The sequence below is a fragment of the Diuraphis noxia genome, unplaced genomic scaffold (assembly GCF_037042655.1).
Source record: "Diuraphis noxia isolate RWA-SAM2 unplaced genomic scaffold, SU_Dnox_SAM2 contig0002, whole genome shotgun sequence".
NCBI classification, from domain to species: Eukaryota; Metazoa; Arthropoda; class Insecta; order Hemiptera; family Aphididae; genus Diuraphis; species Diuraphis noxia.
In genome coordinates, this window is record NW_028301712.1 from 30700166 (window position 1) to 30724408 (window position 24243).

The following is a 24243-nucleotide window of genomic DNA, read 5'->3' on the forward strand; positions in this document are numbered from 1 at the left end:
ATAAACTCGTATTAAAAATAAATAACAAAATTTATAATATTGACTACATAAATCGTTTCGGACGATAGGCGATAATAATTTAAATGTGCTTAAAACGAGGAGTGTCTAAAAACAATAAGGAAAATATATTAGTCATGTCATTATGTGTTGATTTTTCCTGAATTATGTAAAGGCTGTACAGGTCTAAGATGAAACAGAAAGACTGACAAATGTAATAACTTTTATGATCATCAATATTTTAAACAAATTTTCATTTTTATTTCTTAAAACTGAAATTATAAATTTTAAAATTAGGTTCAAATTGTTTTGGAAAATTTCAAACTAGTCAATTGGTATGACTGATTATAAGAATCATTTTTATAGTAAAAATATTTATCTAAATCATGTAGTTTATTTTTTAGAATTGCTTAAAATATCAATATTTTTTGGGAGTAAATTAATAAATTGATAACATAATTACTTTTTTCAAAACATTATTTTTGGGAATTTCCTGGCATGAGTATATTTTTAGATTATTTAATGTCTATATAATTTGTATAATTTTTGTCATACATTTAACTAGCATCAATTTCTTTTATCTGATATTTTTGTTACACTCTGTATTAAGCTCACCCAAACGATGTATTATAGATACATTGGAGAGCCGTGTAATTTTCGCCCCAAAAATATATGTTATGTGTAACTAAATTTGAATTTTTTATTAAAAATTAAATTTGTTTCAAGCTCAAAGGTTATATCCTCATATCAATATTAACAAGCAATTACAATTATATTATTGGTTAATAGGATTGTAATTAGATTTTATAATATTTATTAACGACCAAACCAAACTAAAAATAAAATTAAGTAAGGATTAAACAGCCTTTATGTTATGCCCCGTAATCATTTGATCCTTTAAAACATTAATATAACATTTACCTAGGAAACATTTGCAATCCATTGATTATTTATTTCCATTTTATTAACACGTAATTTTTACCGATTTTTAAGTATGTAACAGTAACTTAAATTTATATATATAAGCTTTTTTAGTTATTGTTAGTTGTTTCTTTATAATATAGACAATAGCTATAACTGATAGGTATATTTTTTGTTTAAAACTCTAATTGAAAATAAGCAGATTTTTATTTATAACTAACATTTAATATCTAAATATATATATAATGAAAATGATGGTGAAATTATATAAAACTGAATATATTTTCATAAAAAAATATACTTTCTCTAAAATATTATGGCAAACACCTATAATAACAATTATAAATACATTTCGGTTACACAATTTTATAGATATGTTCATATTAATAGGAATATAAAAAAATATTCAACTTATTTGATAAAAATAATTACATATTTAAAAATAAAATGTCATTTTTTTGCTCTTAGAACTACAAATTATAATAATTAAAAAATACACCTTTATCTTAAAACAATAAATATTACAATACAAAATAATTTTTTACATATTTGCTTAAATTTTCATTTACTCATCATTACAAGGCAGTTTATATTGCTTAAATATTTAAAACTTAGATATAACAAAAGATTGTTTTGGATACATTATTATTAAATGTTATAAAAAACACCACAGCCACATATTGAACATAAATACATACAATAAAAAACAACAAAAAATGATTTTATATAATAGAGCAAATTTATAGCATAGCTACCAATATATATAATGTTATAATGTTAATTTTACTTAAAAATTATATACTTTAATAGATTGAAAATTTTGATTTCAAAATGTAAAATATAGGCCACATGTTACAACAAAGAAATATAATACCTATGACTAGAAACTGTACAAACATTTTATAAGCTCTTAAAATTAATAGTTATATAATTTCAATCTTTTTTATTTTTAGAGGTAGATTTGTTAGCATTACGTTCAGCAGATACTTGTTTCCGTAGATCATTAATCAATGACATAGGTAATGAGCCAATTTCTGTAAACATTTGCTAAAAAAAAAGAAAAAAGAAAAATTCAATTTTTAATAAAACAGTATACAATATACATAAATATAACATCAACAAATTACACACTTTAATGAATATATGGCAGTTTAAAGGAAATGGTCGTTGAACGATCGACTTGAAACATTCCGCCAATGATGCAATATCTTCACATGCCAACAAATCTTTTTTATAATGTTTCACTAACATTAAGCCAACTCTGAATAAAATCTTAGATCCTTCATAAAACAAGCAATCCCAAACTCGCAAAGTTGTCTAAAAAAAAAAAAAAAACTGTAGTAATATAAAACATGTATAAATAAGCACATAATTATCAAATTTTCATAAAAATAAGAGAATTTAAGATTAAGAAAGAAAAGAAAATTACTAACTAACAAAATTGTCAGAATAAATAAAGGAAAGCACTGTTTCAATAATATTTAATAATGATGACTGAGGAGCTGTTTAGTATAATGGTGACATTGAATGGGTTAAAGTTTTAGAAGAAGAGAATGGCTGTAAAGTGGGAGTATAGCTGATTTAATGATTCAAATGACACACAAAATAACCATTAATATATTTTAATACCTATAAAATCAGTTAAATAGAATGAGTCTTTTTAATTATCAAAATTCAATTTAATACCTCAATTGGTAAAACCTCGGAAAAAAGGCAAATAAACCATTTAGTAACAACTAATGCCCACGGCATTTCTAAATTAATCATATGCTTTGACACTTCAGGACATTTTTTCCTAAAAAAATCACAAATAAGATTCACAGTATTATTAAAGTGTACAAATACATATTTTTGTATTTTGTTTTTTTTTAACAGTTTATAATATAAAATAATAAATATTATTATTTACTTTACTAGGCGTGAAAAAACTTCAATATCAACAATGACACCTTCCATTGTCTTAGAATAATAGTCTGGTAGTATATTCTCCACCAACACTCTTAGTAACCAAAAACAAGATTCTTCATTTTTAGTAATTAATAGCAACAAACCAGCTATGTAATTTAAACCCTGCAAAAATCATTTTTTTTTTTATATATATATATATATTATTTGATTCGGTAATAATTTAGTTTATTTAACTTAATTTATTATGAAGTAATGAGTCATAATTATAAACATACAATTGCAACACAAATATTTGATTTAAAATGATACATTTTTTTTTTAACACTGCATGCAAATTTTTATCCAAAAGTAAAATTAAGTATACAACTGTGAAATTAATGACATTGAATGTTCAAACTAAAATAATGACTATTTGTCATTTCTTATAGTAGTCTTAAATTTGTTTAATTATATATTCTATTTTACTGTCCACTGTCATGATATAAACATATTAATATTTTTGTACCATATAATATTATGTACCCTGGATGCAAGCCAGGGTTTTCCTTAATATATTAATAAAAATCATCAAAATATGTTTTTATTACAGAATACTGAACAGAATAACATAAAATAAAATATTGCTACTCTTCAGCTATTGTACTTCAGGAATAATTGATTGTATGGATAATAGCATTGTATACAAATCTATAAAGCCAATCTAACAATACCAATATACCATTGTTAAATGTCTAATTTCTCTCATGTTTAAATGTTAGTTTTTTTTATCTCTTAAATGATTCTGTGTATTGTGTAAGTGAAAAACAATGATTTTTATCTGATATGCTGCCTTAAAACCTTCTACATATGTTTAATAGAAATGCATACTCTGAGCTGTAATGCATGATGAATATTCAGATTCAGTTAGCTTATTATTCTCTACAATTAAAAAATAAAATAAAAATGCATATCTATGGGGATTGACCAAAAAAATAAAAATAAAATAATATTTGGAACTCATTGATCAATATCAGATTCTTACATAATAGGTCAAAACATCCAATAACTTGATTTACTTAAATTATAATAGGCATTGTTAAATTAAGGCCTCCTTATAAATATTTTTTATTTTGCATCTATATTTAATTACAAAGGTATAATTGTAACCTTTAATTCCTATAAGGTATAAAATAATTTATGTTTTTATCAGTTTTTTATAACCTAAAGAAGACTTACTCAAGATTAATCATTTAAAATCCCACAAAGTACAATAATGGAATCAGTATTTTCCTAGCTGTCGCCGTTGTTCACTGTAGTACAATAACTGAATAGTATCAACAGTTTTGCATTAAAAAAAATACTGGGACACAATTTAAAGTCAACTAATTCTGAATACATAATTAAATTTTAGTCTCCATTGGACATTTTTGTTACTTTTTTTTTAGTACTGATTATTTATTGTGAATTAATGATCAATCAACTATTTAGTTATACTTATGTATTAGGATTTACTTGAATTCTACAGGTATTTAATTTCACTTTTATATATTATTTGTAAATATATTGCATAAAATATACTTGCTACATTTCTTGATTTGCTTAATGAAGTTAAATCATATTAAATTGTTAATTTTGAGTATGTTGTGAGTTGTCTTAGATTACCTGATATAAAATCTTTACTATTTATTATGTTTTAAAGAAACACTATATTATTATTCCTAACAATCCATAATATATTGTAGAAAAATAATATAGGCAAATGAAATCCAGGAGCGCTAAATAAAACTAGATAAATGTCAAAATATACCTGACAGTATCCTACATCTGGATTACATGCTGCAAATGCACATAGTATCCTAAACAATGTTTTTTGATTTTCAGAATTTGGTTGAAAATAAATATTATCTGGGTATGTTCGTGGAATATCGACCAATATTATATTCTTGATGTCCTCATTAATTGGTTCGTCTAGCATTTTTCTATATGTATTAGACCCATACTTGTCTTTCAACTTTTGCACACCACTGACAGAAATCCACCCCTAAAAAACAGGCAAGAGAGATGCAAACTTAAAAACGATACGAAAAGTTTAAAAGTATGACACATATTGATGAACAACTAACCGGTCCCCTAAGTATCAATGGTATTCCTGTGCGTACAAACTTTTTAAGTTTAGCGTTTCTCTTCAGCTGTGGATTGTAAATCAAAAGGCTAACCCAGTCCATTGAACGTCTAGTAAGTAAATTTAAGTAAGCGGACATGAACTTTTCATACTCCACATAATCGAAATCATCAGGACGTTTGAAACCATACTCATCGGTTTTGCTGTGGATGAGAGAATTCAAATGACACAATCGTTAAGACAACAACATTAATAATAACAGAATGATTACGAAATGAAGTGTTGTGATTATTTCTAGGAAAACTCACCTGAAAGTGGAAGTTGTCATTTCTAACGTGTTCGAAGGCACAACAAAATACGTTTAATAAGAGGTTCAAACTGTTCAAACAACGAAACGCGTTGAGGACGTGCAACCAGTGAATTACTAATTATTATACAGCAGCTACCACTCTATTAGTATGGCCGTCGAGTGTCGACCGGTCTATCGTCCCAATAATTGTTTCTTATGGCTAGCTACGAAATGTCGTGTTATTATATTTAAATTTAATGCGCCTAGATAGTAGATCGGCTTGACCATAGTCCATAACAAAAGTATAATAATCATGTTGTGGTGTTATCACATCCGTCCGGTACTCCAGCAAACGAGCGGTTGCATCACAGTGTTGCCAGATTTTTAAATTGTAATGAACGTAGTCTTAATAAAAAATCGTTTTTTGTTGTACAAATACCGTACACACAAGTTTAACTCGGATCAGTCGGATCTCGCAAATATAATATCTTCTGATGAGCTAAATAATATAACCCAGGTACACAAATGTAATTTTAAGACTTATGTAACAAACTTTACCAACGACTTTTTACTTTAAAGTGTAAATAGTAATAAAACATTGATATAATATGTGTTGGATCGTAAACGTAAACGTATTCCATAATGGCATGATTTTCCTAGGTCACGTGAATGTTGCTAAATCTACAGAGACAACTAAATATAACCTCTCTCCTTCTATTCACTGCATTCGAAGGGTCATGGCAATACCTACATACAGTGGCGTACCCTGGGAGGGGGGGGGCTTAGGGGGCTTCAGCCCCCCACCATTCTCCGTATTTTGGAATACATTTTATGTTATAAAAGACAAAGTACAAACCATATTTCTAAAAAACGGTATTGAATACCACCACAGAACAACGTATTATCTTTATATAGTAACAATGACCTAGTATAAGCAAAGCATAAACGTTACGTCTATTATGGTATCGAATATTACCGATATAGATTTAGCCTCCCCCCCCCATTCGAAAACCCTGGGTACGTCACTGCCTACATACTATTATACATTTAAAAATGTCATACACTAGCAATGCAGTTTAAATTATATTGAATTATAACCAGTGCTCGAAATGGAAAATTTTCTGAACCGGAACACTTTTTTTTGAGAACATACCATAGAATTGGGGGCTTCACCCAACCAAAATTATAATTTCTTCTTCCTGAAATACTATAACCCTTTTTTAATAATATATAAGTTGTATCTACTATTTTATGAAACTCACGCAGTTCCGGTCCATTTCGAGCCCTGACTATAACATAGCGTTATAATGATGATAAGACGTAAGCTTGATCAGAATCGTATATTAAATGTCTAAAAAAAATGTATTTGATTGAAAAAACATGTGTCCATATAAAGTTAAATTGTATGAAGTGAAATGTTGTAATATATATATATATATATATACTTATGTATAAACACCACCTAAAATTATGAAATGGACCCTGCAGAAAAATACAAATCGAAGATTCGAAACCCCTACACGTAAACATATTGCCTATAACAGGGGTCGACAATTTTTTTGACGGAAGAACCAACAGTTACAATATTATACTATATTTTTCTGATTTTAAAGAGCCACTAAAGATTTTTATAATTTTTTAAAAATAATATTTTATTTTTAAATTTTAATAGCCATAATAATACAATTTCACAGTTATTAATTAACGGCTTACATCAAGAGCGATACATTGAAATCAAGATACATAAAGGGTTACATAAATGGGATCATTGGCTTTGCATATGTGTTTGATCGCGATAGCCGATTCAAACGAATACGGTTATACCTCGACGGGTTTTGTAACGCTGGGTACTATCTATACTACTATCAAATGGTGAAAAATAGAAAAAAAAACAATTAGATAGTTTTATAAAGTGGACTGTATAAATATATTGTTCTTATATAAACTTAATGAAAAACAATAACATGAGAGCGCCTTAAATGTTATGTTAGTCCTAGCATAATTACAACGAATTAATAATAATAATAATAATAATGTCAATCACGACAATGATTGATAATGCAAAACATAATACACAATAAATACGTACGACGCTGATAACAGTAGTCGCGTTAACAGTAGTCGCGTTAACAGAATAATAATAATAATAATATGTGTGATACGTCTGACCTGGCCGCTGACGGGACACCTTGCTCCACACGACGTACCTTCCGACAACCAATATATCCAAACCAGCTCACTCGATGGGTTATTGACAAGGTGTATAAAGTCAAATCCCAATGGACGAGCCTTTCATTCATGCAGGTGACGGCTACAACAATGCGACGGACAGGTAAAACACCATAAACCTCACAGGAACGGACGGACGTGTGCGCGCAGACGAACGCGAATGGCGACGAAACAACACACGGCGATGACGATCACGTGTACGTCAAATCAATCCGTTTCGTAAGTCCGCGACTTTACCACAGCGACGATATTAGAGAAACGGAGTGTAACAACGGCTCATAATATAGCACGTGAAGAATCACAATGACCATACGCATCATACAACTACGCAACAAAACACATGCCGTTGAAGAACTATCGACAACGCACATGGTTAACAGGGCGCGATGTAGTATACGATGCGAACACGGCAACGAACGGTCAACAACAGCGCACCGGCCGGGCAACGAACGTGTTCGCAACGACGGCGGGGAACATAGCGGCGATAGCAACGCATGCGCGGTAGGAGCCGTAGTTTGATAGGCTTGGTGCGCTATGTTGGTATCTGGCCCAAACATCCTCCCCCGTTTTGAAAGGGTGCTTTCAAAAGTTATAAAATTCTCGATCAGAACGTATCACTCACATCAAAAAAAAATAATACAACGCATACAACAAATCATGAAAAATGCTAAATTCTATACAAAACCCAAAAAAAAAATAATAATAATAATAACGTGAGATAATAATTATGACAATAGGTAAGGACAATGAAAATAACAGCAGAAAATATTGAGGATATCGGTAATATGGGAGCCTTTCTTAAGGTCTTGGATCCACTGGAAGTTTTACCAGCTTGACAACAGGACGTTTGAGTATAGCGTCTTGCGTTTTGACTGTCGCTACACGCACTATATTATCTGCACCTGGATGAACCTGGATGATTCGACCGATCTGCCATGCCATGGGCGGTCGTGACGGTGTGTTGATGACTACCAGGTCGCCAATGGACAGATTTGGTGTCTGCTTAAACCACTTTTGCCTCCCTTGTAGGGTGTGCAAATACTCATTGCTCCAACGACGCCAAAATGATTGTTGAGCTTGGCGTAGTAATTGCCAACGATTCAAACGGTTAGTTGGAGTATCGACTACATCCTTTTCTGGAAGTGCTGATAACGGTTGCCCGATTATGAAGTGACCTGGGGTCAACACGCCTAAGTCGTTTGGATCACTGGAGAGTGGTAGCATCGGTCGAGAATTCAAGACGCCTTCGATCCGCGTTATGAGAGTTGTAAATTCCTCGGTCGTGTATACTTGAGCACCGATCACTTTCTTCAAATGAGTTTTTGCGCTTTTGACGGCAGCCTCCCATATTCCGCCAAAATGTGGGGCTCCCGGTGGATTAAAATGCCACTTGCAAGGTATACGACCACATAAGGTATGCTGATTGGAGGCTTCATCGAATAATTTCTTCAGCTGTTTTGCAGCACCAACGTAATTTGTACCACAATCTGTGTACATGTTACTTGGAATGCCACGCCGAGCGACGAACCGGTCTAACGCAGCGAGGAATGCGTCAGTGGATATGTCTGATACGGTCTCCAAGTGCACAGCCTTCACCGACATGCACACAAATACCGCTAGGTATATTTTATTGGTACGCGCACCGCGACGTCGACTTTCACGCACCAAGAAAGGTCCACCGTAATCCATCCCGACGTTGAAAAATGGGCGGTTTGCTACCAGTCTAGCTGCTGGCAGATCCCCCATAAAAGGTCGTGGGTTCATACTTCTGAACCTGGTGCAAGGAACACAAGAATGGATAAAATTTCGGACAGCTGCTCGGCCAGAAATAATCCAGAACCTTTGATGTATCATTGAAAGTACTAATCGTGATCCTCCGTGTAGCGAGATGTGATGAAAGTATCGAATGATTAGCTCGGTGAGATGTGTCTTTTGAGGTAAAAGGATTGGATATTTTGAATCTTCGTTCAACTGTGCATGTCTTAATCTTCCGCCGACACGAATGATCCCGATTGCGTCGATGAACGGGGCTAACTGGGCTGTCGTTGTCGGAGTTATGGAACCTGGATTCCTTATCTGTTTACGTAGATCCGACAGATGTGTCAGTTGCGTACACAAGACCGCTGCGTTCAGTGCATGGTCATATTCCATCCGAGTGATTGGTCCGCTGATATTAGGACTATTTCGACGACGGGCGAAGCGAAAACAATATGCCAACACGCGCTGCATTTTTGACAACGACGAAAATCGTTGAATAATTGACTCGTAGTTCGTTTCTTCATGTATATGCAAAACACTTGCTGTACACTTCGTCTCAGGTAGTTGATCAGTCGGTGGTAATGTTAACTCGGACATGGTAGACACAGGCCATAAATGGTCAGATTGTAACAAAAACTCTGGGCCATGAAAATGTAATGAATTCGAAATCAACTCAGAGGGAAGTAATCCTCTTGATGCGGGATCAGCTGGATTGTTCATGGTTCTGACATGGGCCCATTCACAACCTGGAGTTAATGCCTTGATTTTGGAGACTCTATTGGTGACGAATATCTTGAACTGTTTTTGGTCAGCGTGAAGCCAACTCAAAACTATCGTGGAGTCAGTCCATGCACGCACACGATCGATGTTGGTAAAACTCTGTAAAACTGTGTACTGGTGGGAGATGAGGCGTGCCAATAGTAAGGCAGCGCACAACTCCAAACGTGGAATCGTTAACGACGGATCAGTATCAGAGCATTTTAATGGAGCCACTTTGGTCTTACATGCAATAAAATAGACCTTGACAGCATTCCTCTGGTCAACCACACGTAAATACACATTTGCCGCGTATCCCTTCTGAGAGGCGTCAGAAAAACCTATTAGCTCCACTTGTTTTGAACATCGGATATCAATATGCCGAGTTAGCATAACCTGGGCTAGCGTGGGAAATTCGGAAATAAAGGTGTTCCACTTGTCAACTAGTTGTGTCGGCGGCGAAGTATCCCAGTCCAGTTTTTGCATCCACAATTCTTGCATGATGCACTTGGCCCAAAAAACAACGGGGCCCAACGCCCCAACTGGGTCATATAAACGAGCTATTGTTGAGAGTATTGAACGCTTAGTTGGATTAACTTTATTGATATTGATATGATAACCTAAAACATCCGATGTAGTACCCCAATGCAAACCTAACACCTTTACTGACTGATCGTCCTTAAGTTCGAAAGGTGCGTCAATTGCGCGGTCTTCGGTAGATATATCTTTTAATAGTGCTTCACAATTGCTGGCCCATTTCTTGAGATTGAAACCTCCTTTACGTAATAATAATATGACTTGATGCTGGAGTTCCACCGCTTCCTCTTCCGAGTCAGCACCTGCTACAATGTCGTCTACATATGTTGATGTAACTAATAAATTTTTCGTTAGAGGAAATTCAGATCCATTTTCTAAATCTAATTGATGTAAACATCTAATTGCCAAGAACGGGGCTGCGTTGACACCATAAGTGACAGTGCATAATTCGAATTCTTGGACTTCATCGTCGGGCGAATTTCTCCAAAGTATGTGTTGATATACGCAGTCGGCGTCATAAACTCGGATTTGCCTATACATTTTTTCAATGTCGGCAATGAACATGTACTTGTGGAAACGACTTCGAAGCAGTATGTCGGTAATGTCTCCCTGCAATTTTGGTCCGGTCGCCAAGCAGTCGTTTAGTGAGAGGCCAGATGACGATTTGGCCGACGCGTCAAAGACTACCCGGATTTTCATGTTACCATTCTCTCGTTTGACCACAGCGTGGTGAGGGATGAAATATTTTCCTGGCTTCTCCGCTACGCGCATGTGACCAAGTGACAGATATTCATTCATAAAAGAACGATACGCGGAATATAACTCGGGATCTTTTACTAAACGTCGTTCAATATTATACAAGCGATTTAAGGCCATGGTACGAGAGGAACCAATACTACAATGCGTAGCCAAGTCTTGATTTAAATCACACTGAGCGTTAATTATAGATCGAAAAGGTAAAGCGACGCAGAACCTGCCTGATGTGTCCCGTGACACTGTTTTAGAGAACCACTCTTCGCATCGGTCATCTTCTGTCGTTGAGTGTACTGGGATTGTCGGCTCTTCCACCCTCCAAAATTGTTGCATGGTTTCATTTATGACTGGTATTGCACTAATAGTTAACGACATCAGAGGTAATGAAGTAGGATCCTTAAGTGAACCAACAATTATCCAACCGAGATTTGTGTGCATTGCTGACGGCAATCCAGGGGTATGTATAATATCCGCTTTTGGCTGCAAAATCATCGGGTATAAATCACCTCCTATTAACATGTCCACGGTGCCAGGAAGATCAAATTCCGGATCAGCTAATATTAGGTGTTGATATCGTGTGCGCACCGTAGCAGGGAGAGAACACGTTGGCATTAATCCAGTAATTTGGGACAATATTATAACATTATTTGCTTTAAACAATGGTTGATCTGACTGAAGCGGGAAAAACGCGCACTGAGTAACACCTTTTACCTTGGACACCGGTTGTTGAGAGAGGCCAACTACTTCTACATGACTCTTGTTGCGTTTAAGACCAAGTCTAGTGGCACAATCTGCAGTAATGGCTGAAATTTGTGACCCACTATCTAACAAAATTCGAACCTGATGAGTAACACCTGCGTCATCTTGTATACGAACAACCGCAGTACCTAACACTACAGTGGCTTGTGTCGATATCGCACCAGAGAACACCGTGTTATTTTCACCTGGTTTGGACGTAGAGGACTGAACATCTGACTTTTCTTTCTGTGTCATCTCACTGCTATTCTTTGTACTAACATTTTCTATATGTAACAGTGTATTATGACGACCATCACATTTTTTGCATGTAAAAGAAGCAGTACAAGAACTAACACTATGCCCAGTTTTTAAGCATATAAAACATAAACTATTATCGCTCACAAACTTGCGCCGTACCATAGCTGGTTTGCGTTTAAATACAAAGCAACGATAAATCTGGTGTTCGTGTTGACAAAATAAACACTTTGATGTAGTAGATGAAGCTGACAGTGAAGTTTTGCCAAGATGCCCAATTTTGTTCTTTTTACTAATACCTTTAAAAGTGCCATCAGGTTTGTCGTTAGTTCCAACCGACGTTCCGACATTTTCTAAGATTTTACATCTGTGTGCGACAAATTTTAGTAACATATCTAAATCAGGCACTGCATTTTGTTCAATGCTTGCTTCAAACAGCCGCCTAGTCTCTGTGTCAATTACACGAGCACCGATGTGAAATAAAATGAAACCAGCTAGGTCCTTGACACCAAGTGCTTTAATAGCGGAGACATTTTCCATAAATACATGAACAAACGAAGACAGTGACGATAATGATTCCTTTTTCAAGGGCACAAATGAAAACAATTTGTCAATGTGTGCAGAAGCTAATAGTCGTTGATTTTCAAACGACTGTTTTAATGCGTTCCAAGCTATAACATAATTATCAGCCGTCAATGGGATCGCTTTTACTACTGTAAGTGCTGGACCGGACAGGCTTAAAATCAAAAAATGGTAACGTTGAATATTAGAAATATCTGGGTTGTCATGAACTAGTGATTGAAACATGTCGCGAAACGATACCCAACCCAAGACATTACCATCAAATTTTGGTAATTCAATTTTTGGTAACACAATTGCCTGTGCTGTTTGTCGTGCACCAGTAGAAACATTATTATTTGCAGTCACATTAACCGAAGTGCTATGGAAGCCAGTAGCAATAAGTCGGATATTTGCACATACCTCTTCCATAGTATCAGTGACAACAGCATCAACATTTTCAAACTCGACTACATTATCTAAATCAACAAGGACCTTTAATACTGCTTGCTGTTCTAACTCAAATTGATCAACGAACCGTTTCAATGACAAATGGTGAGCCTCAAATAATGCGCGACGTTCAACATCTAATTTAGCTTCTTCACCTATACTATTTATTTTTTTAATTGATCGTAACGATGCATCCCGCGATGCACGAGCACGAACTAACGACCGTTTACTCTCAGCAGTATTGTCCAAATCTTGACGCTTAGGCCTTCCCATATTACACGATTTATAAGGAATAAAGAGCAAGCAAGACAAGACGGAAAAAAAATAACTAATTAAATTACCTAAATTATCCGGGACGATGGACCAAATGTTTGATCGCGATAGCCGATTCAAACGAATACGGTTATACCTCGACGGGTTTTGTAACGCTGGGTACTATCTATACTACTATCAAATGGTGAAAAATAGAAAAAAAAACAATTAGATAGTTTTATAAAGTGGACTGTATAAATATATTGTTCTTATATAAACTTAATGAAAAACAATAACATGAGAGCGCCTTAAATGTTATGTTAGTCCTAGCATAATTACAACGAATTAATAATAATAATAATAATAATGTCAATCACGACAATGATTGATAATGCAAAACATAATACACAATAAATACGTACGACGCTGATAACAGTAGTCGCGTTAACAGTAGTCGCGTTAACAGAATAATAATAATAATAATATGTGTGATACGTCTGACCTGGCCGCTGACGGGACACCTTGCTCCACACGACGTACCTTCCGACAACCAATATATCCAAACCAGCTCACTCGATGGGTTATTGACAAGGTGTATAAAGTCAAATCCCAATGGACGAGCCTTTCATTCATGCAGGTGACGGCTACAACAATGCGACGGACAGGTAAAACACCATAAACCTCACAGGAACGGACGGACGTGTGCGCGCAGACGAACGCGAATGGCGACGAAACAACACACGGCGATGACGATCACGTGTACGTCAAATCAATCCGTTTCGTAAGTCCGCGACTTTACCACAGCGACGATATTAGAGAAACGGAGTGTAACAACGGCTCATAATATAGCACGTGAAGAATCACAATGACCATACGCATCATACAACTACGCAACAAAACACATGCCGTTGAAGAACTATCGACAACGCACATGGTTAACAGGGCGCGATGTAGTATACGATGCGAACACGGCAACGAACGGTCAACAACAGCGCACCGGCCGGGCAACGAACGTGTTCGCAACGACGGCGGGGAACATAGCGGCGATAGCAACGCATGCGCGGTAGGAGCCGTAGTTTGATAGGCTTGGTGCGCTATGTTGGTATCTGGCCCAAACAATATGTCTTTTGAAAGTTTTGTGAAGTCTGGCTCATAAGCTATTGTTTTAAATATCAAGTTATTGTTATGTATTATTTCATATTTTCAAAAGCAACAAAAATATTAAGTTTTGCGAATGGAATTGGAGAGTCGCAACTTAAGAACGAAAGAGCTACATGTGGCTCGGGAGCCGCAGGTTCCCGACCCCTGGCCCATAATGTCATAATATACCAATGATATTACAAATATTATGTTTGGAAAAATAAATGTGCTTGTACTCCTAACCTAATGCTGATGGCTTAAAGCTGTAATCCGAAAAGAACGACGATTGTACTCGCTGGCTAGTTGCCAATGACGTACGTCATATCGTGCGTTCTAGTAACATTTCGAGTTTAACAAGACTTCGTCATATAATATACTCTACTATACGCACCCATACAGATTGCACACAACGAATATTATCGTGTCTGAAAATAATATTAAATTATTAGAATAACGACGCTGAAAAAAATGACGGATTGCCGTTCGTAATGGAAGACGGCGAGAAGGTAGAAGAGTTGAGGAGCCAGCTCGTTTGTCGGCCAGCGATTATCAGTTTTCACAGCGGCGAAATGTCATAGGAGACAACGTCTCCCCATTTAGAACACAGGATAGATAATTTTGTTTTATACAATATTTACAATTTGAATGTCACTTATATTATCAAATACCAATGTGATGATGTTTCAATATTAATTGTTAAAATCGGCTGTAGTTAGAATTCTTAAAATAGATTTAGATTAACGCGAGACGCGACACGGCAGGTCGTACGAGATGCGGGTCATTCCAACCATGGTATTATATCTGGCGTCGCTAATTCGCAACTCGTCACAACATTATGGCGCGCGGGCATTGGCGAAATTATCGTGAGCGGGCCTTACCATCTACGGTAAGAGAATGTGACGTGCTTCACCATTCGTATTACCACGGTGGTTCGGTGTTCAGCCTTCGATTATCGACGTCGCCGCGTTGTCACGCCCATCGTCGACTGCAAACCGTGATAGATAACGTGATTCTTGATATTTTATTTCGACGTCTGCGAGCGGCGCTACAGAACGGGACGGCAAGAGGCGGAGAACTCCGTTCTGTTGAACAGCTTGTAGGTTGGCTGGATCCGTTGACGACATCCGGGAAACGTGATCTCCACTCCATTGGATCAAATTCTCCACGAGTAGGCAATGCGTCGACCGTGTTACTGGCGAAGTGGCGACCCGTGTTTTCGGTGACGTGAAATCGTCCACAGATCGCAATAGTTTGACCCCTTTAGGGCCGAACACGTTAGCAAGATGTCGCAAATAGGAGTGGATGATACGGAAAAGAGCACGAAGGTGCACGGCGATAACGGTAAGTAACCCGCTCACGTTCTCACTGTTCTCGTACCGCCCAAGGCTTGACGGGTTCGCGGGTGTAGTGCGGTCGGTCGTCGTTAACGCATGATACCCTCTGATGGGTGACGGCTCGACGAGCACTCGGTTGCAGTTACGATCATGTTGAGCGATGGACGAAAACGACGACGGTACGGCGAGTGTAGTAGAGATACCGTCGCAGGCAACGAACTATAGGTTGACTGTACCAAATACTATAAATAATATCTATCTATAGTATTTGACTGTACTAACGATGAGGACGGTGATGCCAGCCAACTCGTTTAGGCGGCAGCGGTGAAGACTTTATCATGGGGAAAGTGATAGAGAGATAGAGACAATAATAATATGTGCAAATAATAAAGAAACTCAAGATTTCCAGTGTTCGACGGCCGAGCATCGTGAACGAACTCCGACGAAGACTTACTTGTCATGCTCCAAGCCTCCAAAGCGCATGCGTGGAAACGAAGTTGGCGAATACCAGTTACCAGTCATTAACTACAAACTTCAACGGTTATTTTGCAGTGTTGTCACGCGTACGAACATTTCAACTATGTACAAACTACAAACATGACTTAAACTGATAACAAAATTACTTTCCTTTAGATCATATTAATAGACATCATGAATCATAATGAATGAAGTTTGTTTCGAAACATCTATCCTTAACTTTAATAGTGACATAATGAAAAATCATATTATATTGAACCAAAATGTTTTCAAAATCATACAATTAATACATTTAATAATCCGTCATTATGCCACAATCAGATTGCATCATTTTGGTAAAATGCATACTTTATCAACCACCAAAATTAATATTCGAAGGTACATGACTAAGATTATTTTGTTCAAAAATCAGTAGACGATAAAATGTATTGGTGTATTTTATTCTTATAATTTTTTTTTAATTGTTTAACTAAGAAATGACTGACTCTAAATCCTTATGGGTACCTAATTTGCTTAATTTTTGTAATACCTATTTATTCTATTGAGAAGGTATTTAGCAACAGGAAATACAATGACTAATCTCCATTAAACCTAACCAATGTTATCACAAAACATTTTACGGCCTTATGCATGAAATAATTTAAACTATTAAATAAGAAATTTTTAATTATCGTTTACCGCGTGCAAGAGAAATATTGAATGCGGTTTTGGAATATTATCCAATAAATTTTGTATTTTTCACAAACCAATGAATGCGAATGTTGAGTTGGCTGTATGTATCGTAAGGACATGCTGTATTTTGCATAATTTTATACGCGTTAGAGTACTTAGAGATGGATTTAATTTTGAAAACTCTTAGAATTGAATGTTTAGAAAATGTGAACGAGGTTACAATAATAATGATAATAGGTAATAATAATGTGACTAGATGTGGTAATACAATAAGAGACAAGTTTGCCAATTATTTTATAAGTGATGATGCAGGAAAATTAGAATGGCAAGATAAATGTATTTGATAAAATCTGATTATTTATTATACAGTAATTGAATTGAAAAATAGTTTTAATACGTTTTTAAACCACTATAATATAGGTATAGTGTATAAAAATTAAAAATATTAATACATTAAGGTTCTAAGTTTCTAACCTAACCTTTAAGTTTATTTTTAAATATATAATTAATTACTTCCCAATTTTTTTTTTTTTAATACTATGTTTTATGAATTCACCCTAGGTAATGTGTATATAAGTTATAGGTGTTATGTCATATTGTTTTTAACTCGGTTAGATTAATTGTATAATAAATGTTTAAATACTTAAATATATTGTATTTAATATGGAACAAATACTTGAATAATTTTTGTTTTAATTACCTGTTTTATTATGATCAGCTTTAGACATGGTGTCATATGAGGGCACTACTTTTTTTGTCACATCATTCCAAGCTTTAAGCTTTAAATCACGATATCTGTATTCTTCAACTCCAGGGTTCGAAAGATTAAGATGACTTATTGTACCTCAACTATTATATGCTCTGTAGTCTGGTCCATTGAGTTCATAGTGAATATAATAGTAATTTAAAAGTTTAAATCAAACGTCAAAGTGTAATGTAAGTTCTCTGCAATGTGTATGAACTTGTTGAGAGAACTGCACTTGCTTGAGAACTTGCAAGACATAATATGAAAACCATTTTTCAATATTTGATCAGCGCGCGTACTATACGCATCCATGTGAAACGGGCCTTACTCACATACCTTCTTAATTATGACGTGACTATATATTTACTATATTAGAATTAGATTGCAGACTGCAGTGATAACTTATTACTTCTCAGTAGTTACTACCTTAGAAGTTAGAATACTTAATATCATATAGGAAGTACATGATGTACTTATCAAAATCAATACAAATCCTCGTCATATTCAATGTTCATGAATAATCTGCAGATATCTGTAAACCATGTACCTCAACCCCCCTCATACTATTAGACAAGCAGTGAATGTATGGAAAGCTTAATAACATGAAGGCCACGTGTTTTTTGTTTAATTGATTACTCAATAATCAATATGCATAGTGGTGCTGGTGCATAAAATAATATATAGAATGCACACCTAGAAGATTAAAGATCTTTAAATTTTAATCTTCGAGGTGAATACGACCACTGAAAGCGGAACACCTGTTTCACTAACTATCAGAATGATCCATTATTTATAATAGAAACCTAACTTGGCAATATATATATATATATTTGTACCGAATTACGATATATACCCATCACATCTTCATTAGAATAAATCTTGGGATTTTGTATAGTACCTATATATTATAAGTATCGTAAGTTTGATTTACATAATTATGATATATTATCTATATTATTGGTTTTCATGTAGGTAGTTCAAATTTTTGTTCTATTATTTCAACACATCTAATCTGGATGAAATAATATTAAGTTGGTATTTTTCTGTTATAAATTTTTATATTTTACATTCAAATATTATTAGATATGCTCATTTAAGCGAACGATATCATTATACTAAACATACTTAAATTTTATTGTTTTATTATTATACCACGGATTATATTATATTATGGTTATGTGTAGTAATTTGTATTAAAATTACGGTCTCTGATCAGCACCTAATCGCTTACGTCCGTATTTATAATCACACAAATGAAGATGGCGACGAATTTATTACTGTTTTTATGATCATTATTATTACGCGCGCAGCATTTTATGACAGAATACAGATGTGATGGATTTTACAACTTTGACGGGCTATACGAAAACCAGCAATGTGCCAACGTCTATAATTTTATTATTGTTGTGTAAAAATATTATTGTTAATTGTGTTTTGGTCCCTAGTTTTCTAAGTACCTATAATAACTGCTATAACGTGCGATACGGGTAGATGCCTATTATACTTATACACTTAGCTACGAAAACTCGACGACCAAACCTGTAGTGTGTGCTTTTTATAATTTATTTTGAATACCTTTACAGCATTTTAATTAATAATACAACAAAAAACCACATTGGTTTAATATATTTTTTTAAAACGTCTAAAGATAAAACTATAAAAACAGAAGATAATGAATCCAAGTAGGGCGTAAGTATGCATATATATAGTATAATATGCAACTATAAAACGGTTTATCTAAACAGGAAATAACTCGTATGTGCCAATGTGCCATTGTATTATAGTTTTTATTATGTGCTATATAGATATATTGTATGCATGTATTTTCAGTCCACATTTCCTGTTTTGAAATTTTACTAACAATTTATGCATCGGATACACAAATAATAATCTCAAAGATATTAAATAACCACAAACCAAGATCAGTAGGCATAATTTACATTAAATCGCGGGGTAGGTAAAGATCAGCAATCCACCTGCAAGTACATCGGTCACATTAAAATATTATTTTGTTACTTGTATATTTATAGCCATATCATGAAATAGCCAATAATACATTACTTAAATTGTCAATTAGCTACTATTCGTAATCAGCTGGAGCTCAAATAACCTATAAAAACAGATAGGAAGTCATTGTCTTTTATAGTTTATACTTTAGACAAACTTGACGAGAAAGGGGGTGGAAAAAGCAAATCCCCTCCATAGCCGGAAAGAGAGCCCGGAAATTTGGGACTATTCAATTTTTTTAGACTAAAGAAACAATTAAAAACAAGAACTTGTGAAAATTATACTTCTTACTGTAGTTATCTCACAAAGTTAATGAATGGTAGACAAAAATAACGGGGCCCGGTCGTGGGTTTTTTCATGGCTATGGCTATATAGTCTACCAATAGTCAATCGTTGAGTAGGATTCTATACTACATCACTACCTAGATGTTAGTTATACAAAAATATTTACAAACTTGTCAAACATTGCTATACTTAATTTTTTTAATAATGTGTAATCACTAAAATTGAACTACTTAAGGATATTATTTTATTGTTTAATAATTCAAGTACATATGATGGAAATGAATCTAACTTTTATCTACTATTTTATTCTAAGACTAGAAACTGTCGTTCTTAATACTTGGGTATTATATATGCGCAGCCTCTAGGCAGTAGGCACACATAAATCTTAAGAGTATGACAACTTACCATTTGTTTTCTTTCTCTAACCTAAACACAACATAATATCTAATTTATGTTTAGCAGAACTAACCCTGTGTTGTTACTTTTAATATTAGAATTTTATTATTTTGCACGTGTTTTTGAATCTTTGCAATCTGGCGAGGTTTAAAAACTTTTAGAATTGTGATACTCGTACATATAATTCAATTGCTACATTTTTTTTTTAAAAATCTTTAGTTGCATACAAGGTGGATTGATAAATTAAATTAAATAAATAAATAAATTGATGATCAATCCACATTGGTTGTATAGTTTCTATACATAAAATGATAACTAAATAAAAAATAGTCATCATATTAATTTGTATGATGGCAACCATTTATAAACAATCAAAATGTATTCGATTTTTGTTAGCTAAAACTAAATTATGTCTGTACCACCGTGAAGCAACCTCCAGAGGTTGGAAAACTTTGCTATAAACAACACTCCTAGTCTTAAAGAATTTATTGATAAAATTGTTATTTAAAACAGTCCAATAGTTTTTATTCTTAAGAGAAGAAACAAAGAAACATTAATTTGTATAAATTTACATTGTTTCACACTGTGATTTTATTTCCATTTTAATAACCTAAAAACTAGTCATTAGAATTTTGATTTAGATCTGTCAAAATTTTCAAGAAATCAACTACTAAATATTTAAAAATCAATATACCTATATTGTTAAACAGAAAATGGTTGCTGCAGCGAGCATACTTAAAAAAAAACACCCTGAATAATATATTATATGGTTGCCATTGATTATGTAAATAAAATAACCGTAAAATATATAAATATAATATGAATGTTTTATGTTTCTTTATTTCTTCTCTATATAAAAACTAAAAAACTATAGAAAAGTTATTAATAAGAGTTATATAAATAGATTCCTTGAGACTAAGAAGGTGTTTATATAGCTTAGTTTTCGACCCCTGTAAATCGCTTAATTCATATGTAAATTTAGTTTTGGTAAACGAAAATTGCACCAACTAGATTTAAATAATTTAATCCCCCATCGACATCATTCATTCATTTTCCTCAAAGTTTAAAATGCATGCATTTTAGTGTTTTTTAGTGTCATATCATTCTGCTCAAAATCTAAATGAAACAAAAATATTGTCATCGGCCAGCACTTAGGTATATACCTAACATATTATATTATAATAGGTATAATGGCTAATAATATAATAATATAATAGGTAAATTGCTAAAAATCTAACGCATACGGGCATACGTGTGTAGTCCAAGAGGTATCAATTTATTGCTCCGCCGGGAAGTAAAATATATTATTTTCCAATATTGATTCAGATGAGTGACGACTATGCATATAATATAATAGGACATCAGTCTTTTTGGAGATCAGATATAATATAATATAGTATTATACAATAAAAATACATACACGTGAAAAAAAAATAATATGTCTTATAATCGAGAGAACTGCAACAATTCGACCGGAAGTCGCCTTCGCCGCTGACCACACAGCACGCCTGGCAAGTTCGATATACGATTACCAGTTATAAATATATAAATATATATAGTAATAGAGTTACCTAGATACCAAGTCATTATAATTAAGTCACAAATATACGAATTCGGAATTTATAACGTTGGGTACATACTACATAATAACATTGGCATATCATAAACGGGTAATGGGTAGGTACTTACAACATAACCGGATCTGAAATTATCGTCGTCAAAGGAGACTTAGAGTAATAAATAATATATTTCAAAAAGGCTTAAGGGGATACTTTCAAAATAAAAAAAAGCCATAAAATATATCAATGGGTGTACTTTTACGTTAGCGTCGAATTGAACCATTTGAGATTCACGTTATAGCACAATCATTTATTATTAGACGTTCGTATAAATAGGTATAACTATAGGTTTTTATATAATAAAGTCAATGCATTATATCATTATATATTAAACTTCTTCTTCGAAAAGTTATATTGTTTTTTTTTTACCTCAACTAAAACACTACAAATCAAATTAAAACTACCTAATATATTTTGTTATAATGATATTTTATTTTATTTAGTTATAGGCATAACTTATAAATCAGTTCGAATTTGAAATTCTCTGAAGTAATATAATATTATTGACCACTATGGTTCCTGAGAAGTAATATTTTTCTCTTTCTATATTTAACTTTAAAAATGTAAATCTAAAGTGTTTTTATAATATAAATTATTTTGGTTTAGAAAAAACTATAATAATTTTTATAAAGTAGGTAATAATACAATATAATTGTACCAATTGATATGCTGAACTGTGATATCGAATCAGTCAGTATAAGGTCAGTTACTGAAGAATATTATATTAAAAACTAATGTTATTCGAAAATTGAAAAATAGCTCATCATTACTTAATACATTGGTTTCAAACCTATGGTCCACTGTGCAAAAGATATTTTCTATTTCAATATTTTTTTTTTACCCAAAAAATTAACTTAAAACAATAGTTCATTAGTGGTCTTCCAAGTTCTTATATATAATTGAGGTGATCAGTAATCTATCAAAAATTTGCTAAGTGATAATTAGGTGGTCTGAGTTGGTAAATAGGTTAACTACGTTTACCTAATTATTTTTATTTATAAAATTGTAGATTATATTTTACAATAATTCAATTTTTTTATTAAGATTTAATTTATAATTTTTATTTTTGTTTGTTTCTGAATTTTGACTTTTTTATATTTGAGAATAGGATTATTTAAATCATATTAAAGAAGAAAAAACAACAATGATATGACATTCAAAATATTTTAAAGTATTTAAAACGTAAAAACAATACATTGAGTTTTAAAACGTTGGTAATTTTAAATTGCCAAATAACAGCTGTATTATAAGGTCATACTAAATATTTTCGTAAATTTATTTTAATTCTTAACAAACGACGATATTATCTAAATATAAAGAGCCGACATAATAGTGACGGTTCATATTTTTAATTCGGTCAAAGCGTGATTCACTGAGTCCATGAATATTATGCTACTATTTTATTGAAGGACATTAAAATTGGTATGTATTACTGTGTGGACAGTATAATATTATTTTTAGATTTTTCATCGAGCTATGGTTATATCGTTTACCTATTTACTATCGTTATACAATCAATTGATGTTCATGATGACTTATATAATATGGGATGAGAGACAAAATCAATTTTTCTTATAATTATTGTTCAATATAAAGGCTGTGTACTCGTGTTTGGTACCTCATTGAATAAAATAATGACTATTGATGCAAGTTACAAATTGAAGCTATTATATTATTAATTATTAAAAATTTTTAACAATTTTAAAATAAATCAATGTATCATCGAGTAAAAGATATGTTAATCAAATACGCCTTTGATATATTACGCCAATTCAAATAGAAAAATACAATATCAATATAATTTTGATTCATTACAATATTATTTCATCGTCGTCGTCACATGTTATGATACATTTAAATTAAGTAATATTTAAGCGATATTATTATTATATATTATATATAACGATTACGTAATATAGTGTAGTGGCGATTACTCGTCTACCCATTTGTTGAATAACAGTTGTAACGAGACACAATAATAATATAAAATACTTGTAGACCTATTATAACAAAACCTTTTTTTCATAAATGGATTTAATTTAAGTATTCGTCAAAATCTAATATAA

The 24243-nt window shown here is 33.1% G+C and overlaps 2 protein-coding genes across 2 annotated transcripts; both read right to left on the reverse strand.

The window, feature by feature from the left end:
* Positions 1–1121: 1121 nt before the first annotated feature.
* LOC107163273 (growth hormone-regulated TBC protein 1-A) lies at positions 1122–5505 on the reverse strand. Its single transcript, XM_015510606.2, has 7 exons — positions 5236–5505; positions 4929–5130; positions 4613–4846; positions 2828–2988; positions 2605–2713; positions 2050–2235; positions 1122–1965 (listed from the first exon to the last, which is right to left on the reverse strand). The coding sequence occupies exons 1-7, from the start codon at positions 5253–5255 to the stop codon at positions 1852–1854; spliced, it is 1026 nt and encodes a 341-aa protein (XP_015366092.1). The 5' UTR covers positions 5256–5505; the 3' UTR covers positions 1122–1851.
* Positions 5506–8243: 2738 nt separating this feature from the next.
* On the reverse strand, positions 8244–13523 carry LOC107172630 (uncharacterized). Its single transcript, XM_015522923.2, has one exon. It carries the CDS (start codon positions 13521–13523, stop codon positions 8244–8246), a length of 5280 nt encoding a protein of 1759 aa, XP_015378409.2.
* Between the last annotated feature and the right edge of the window lie 10720 nt (positions 13524–24243).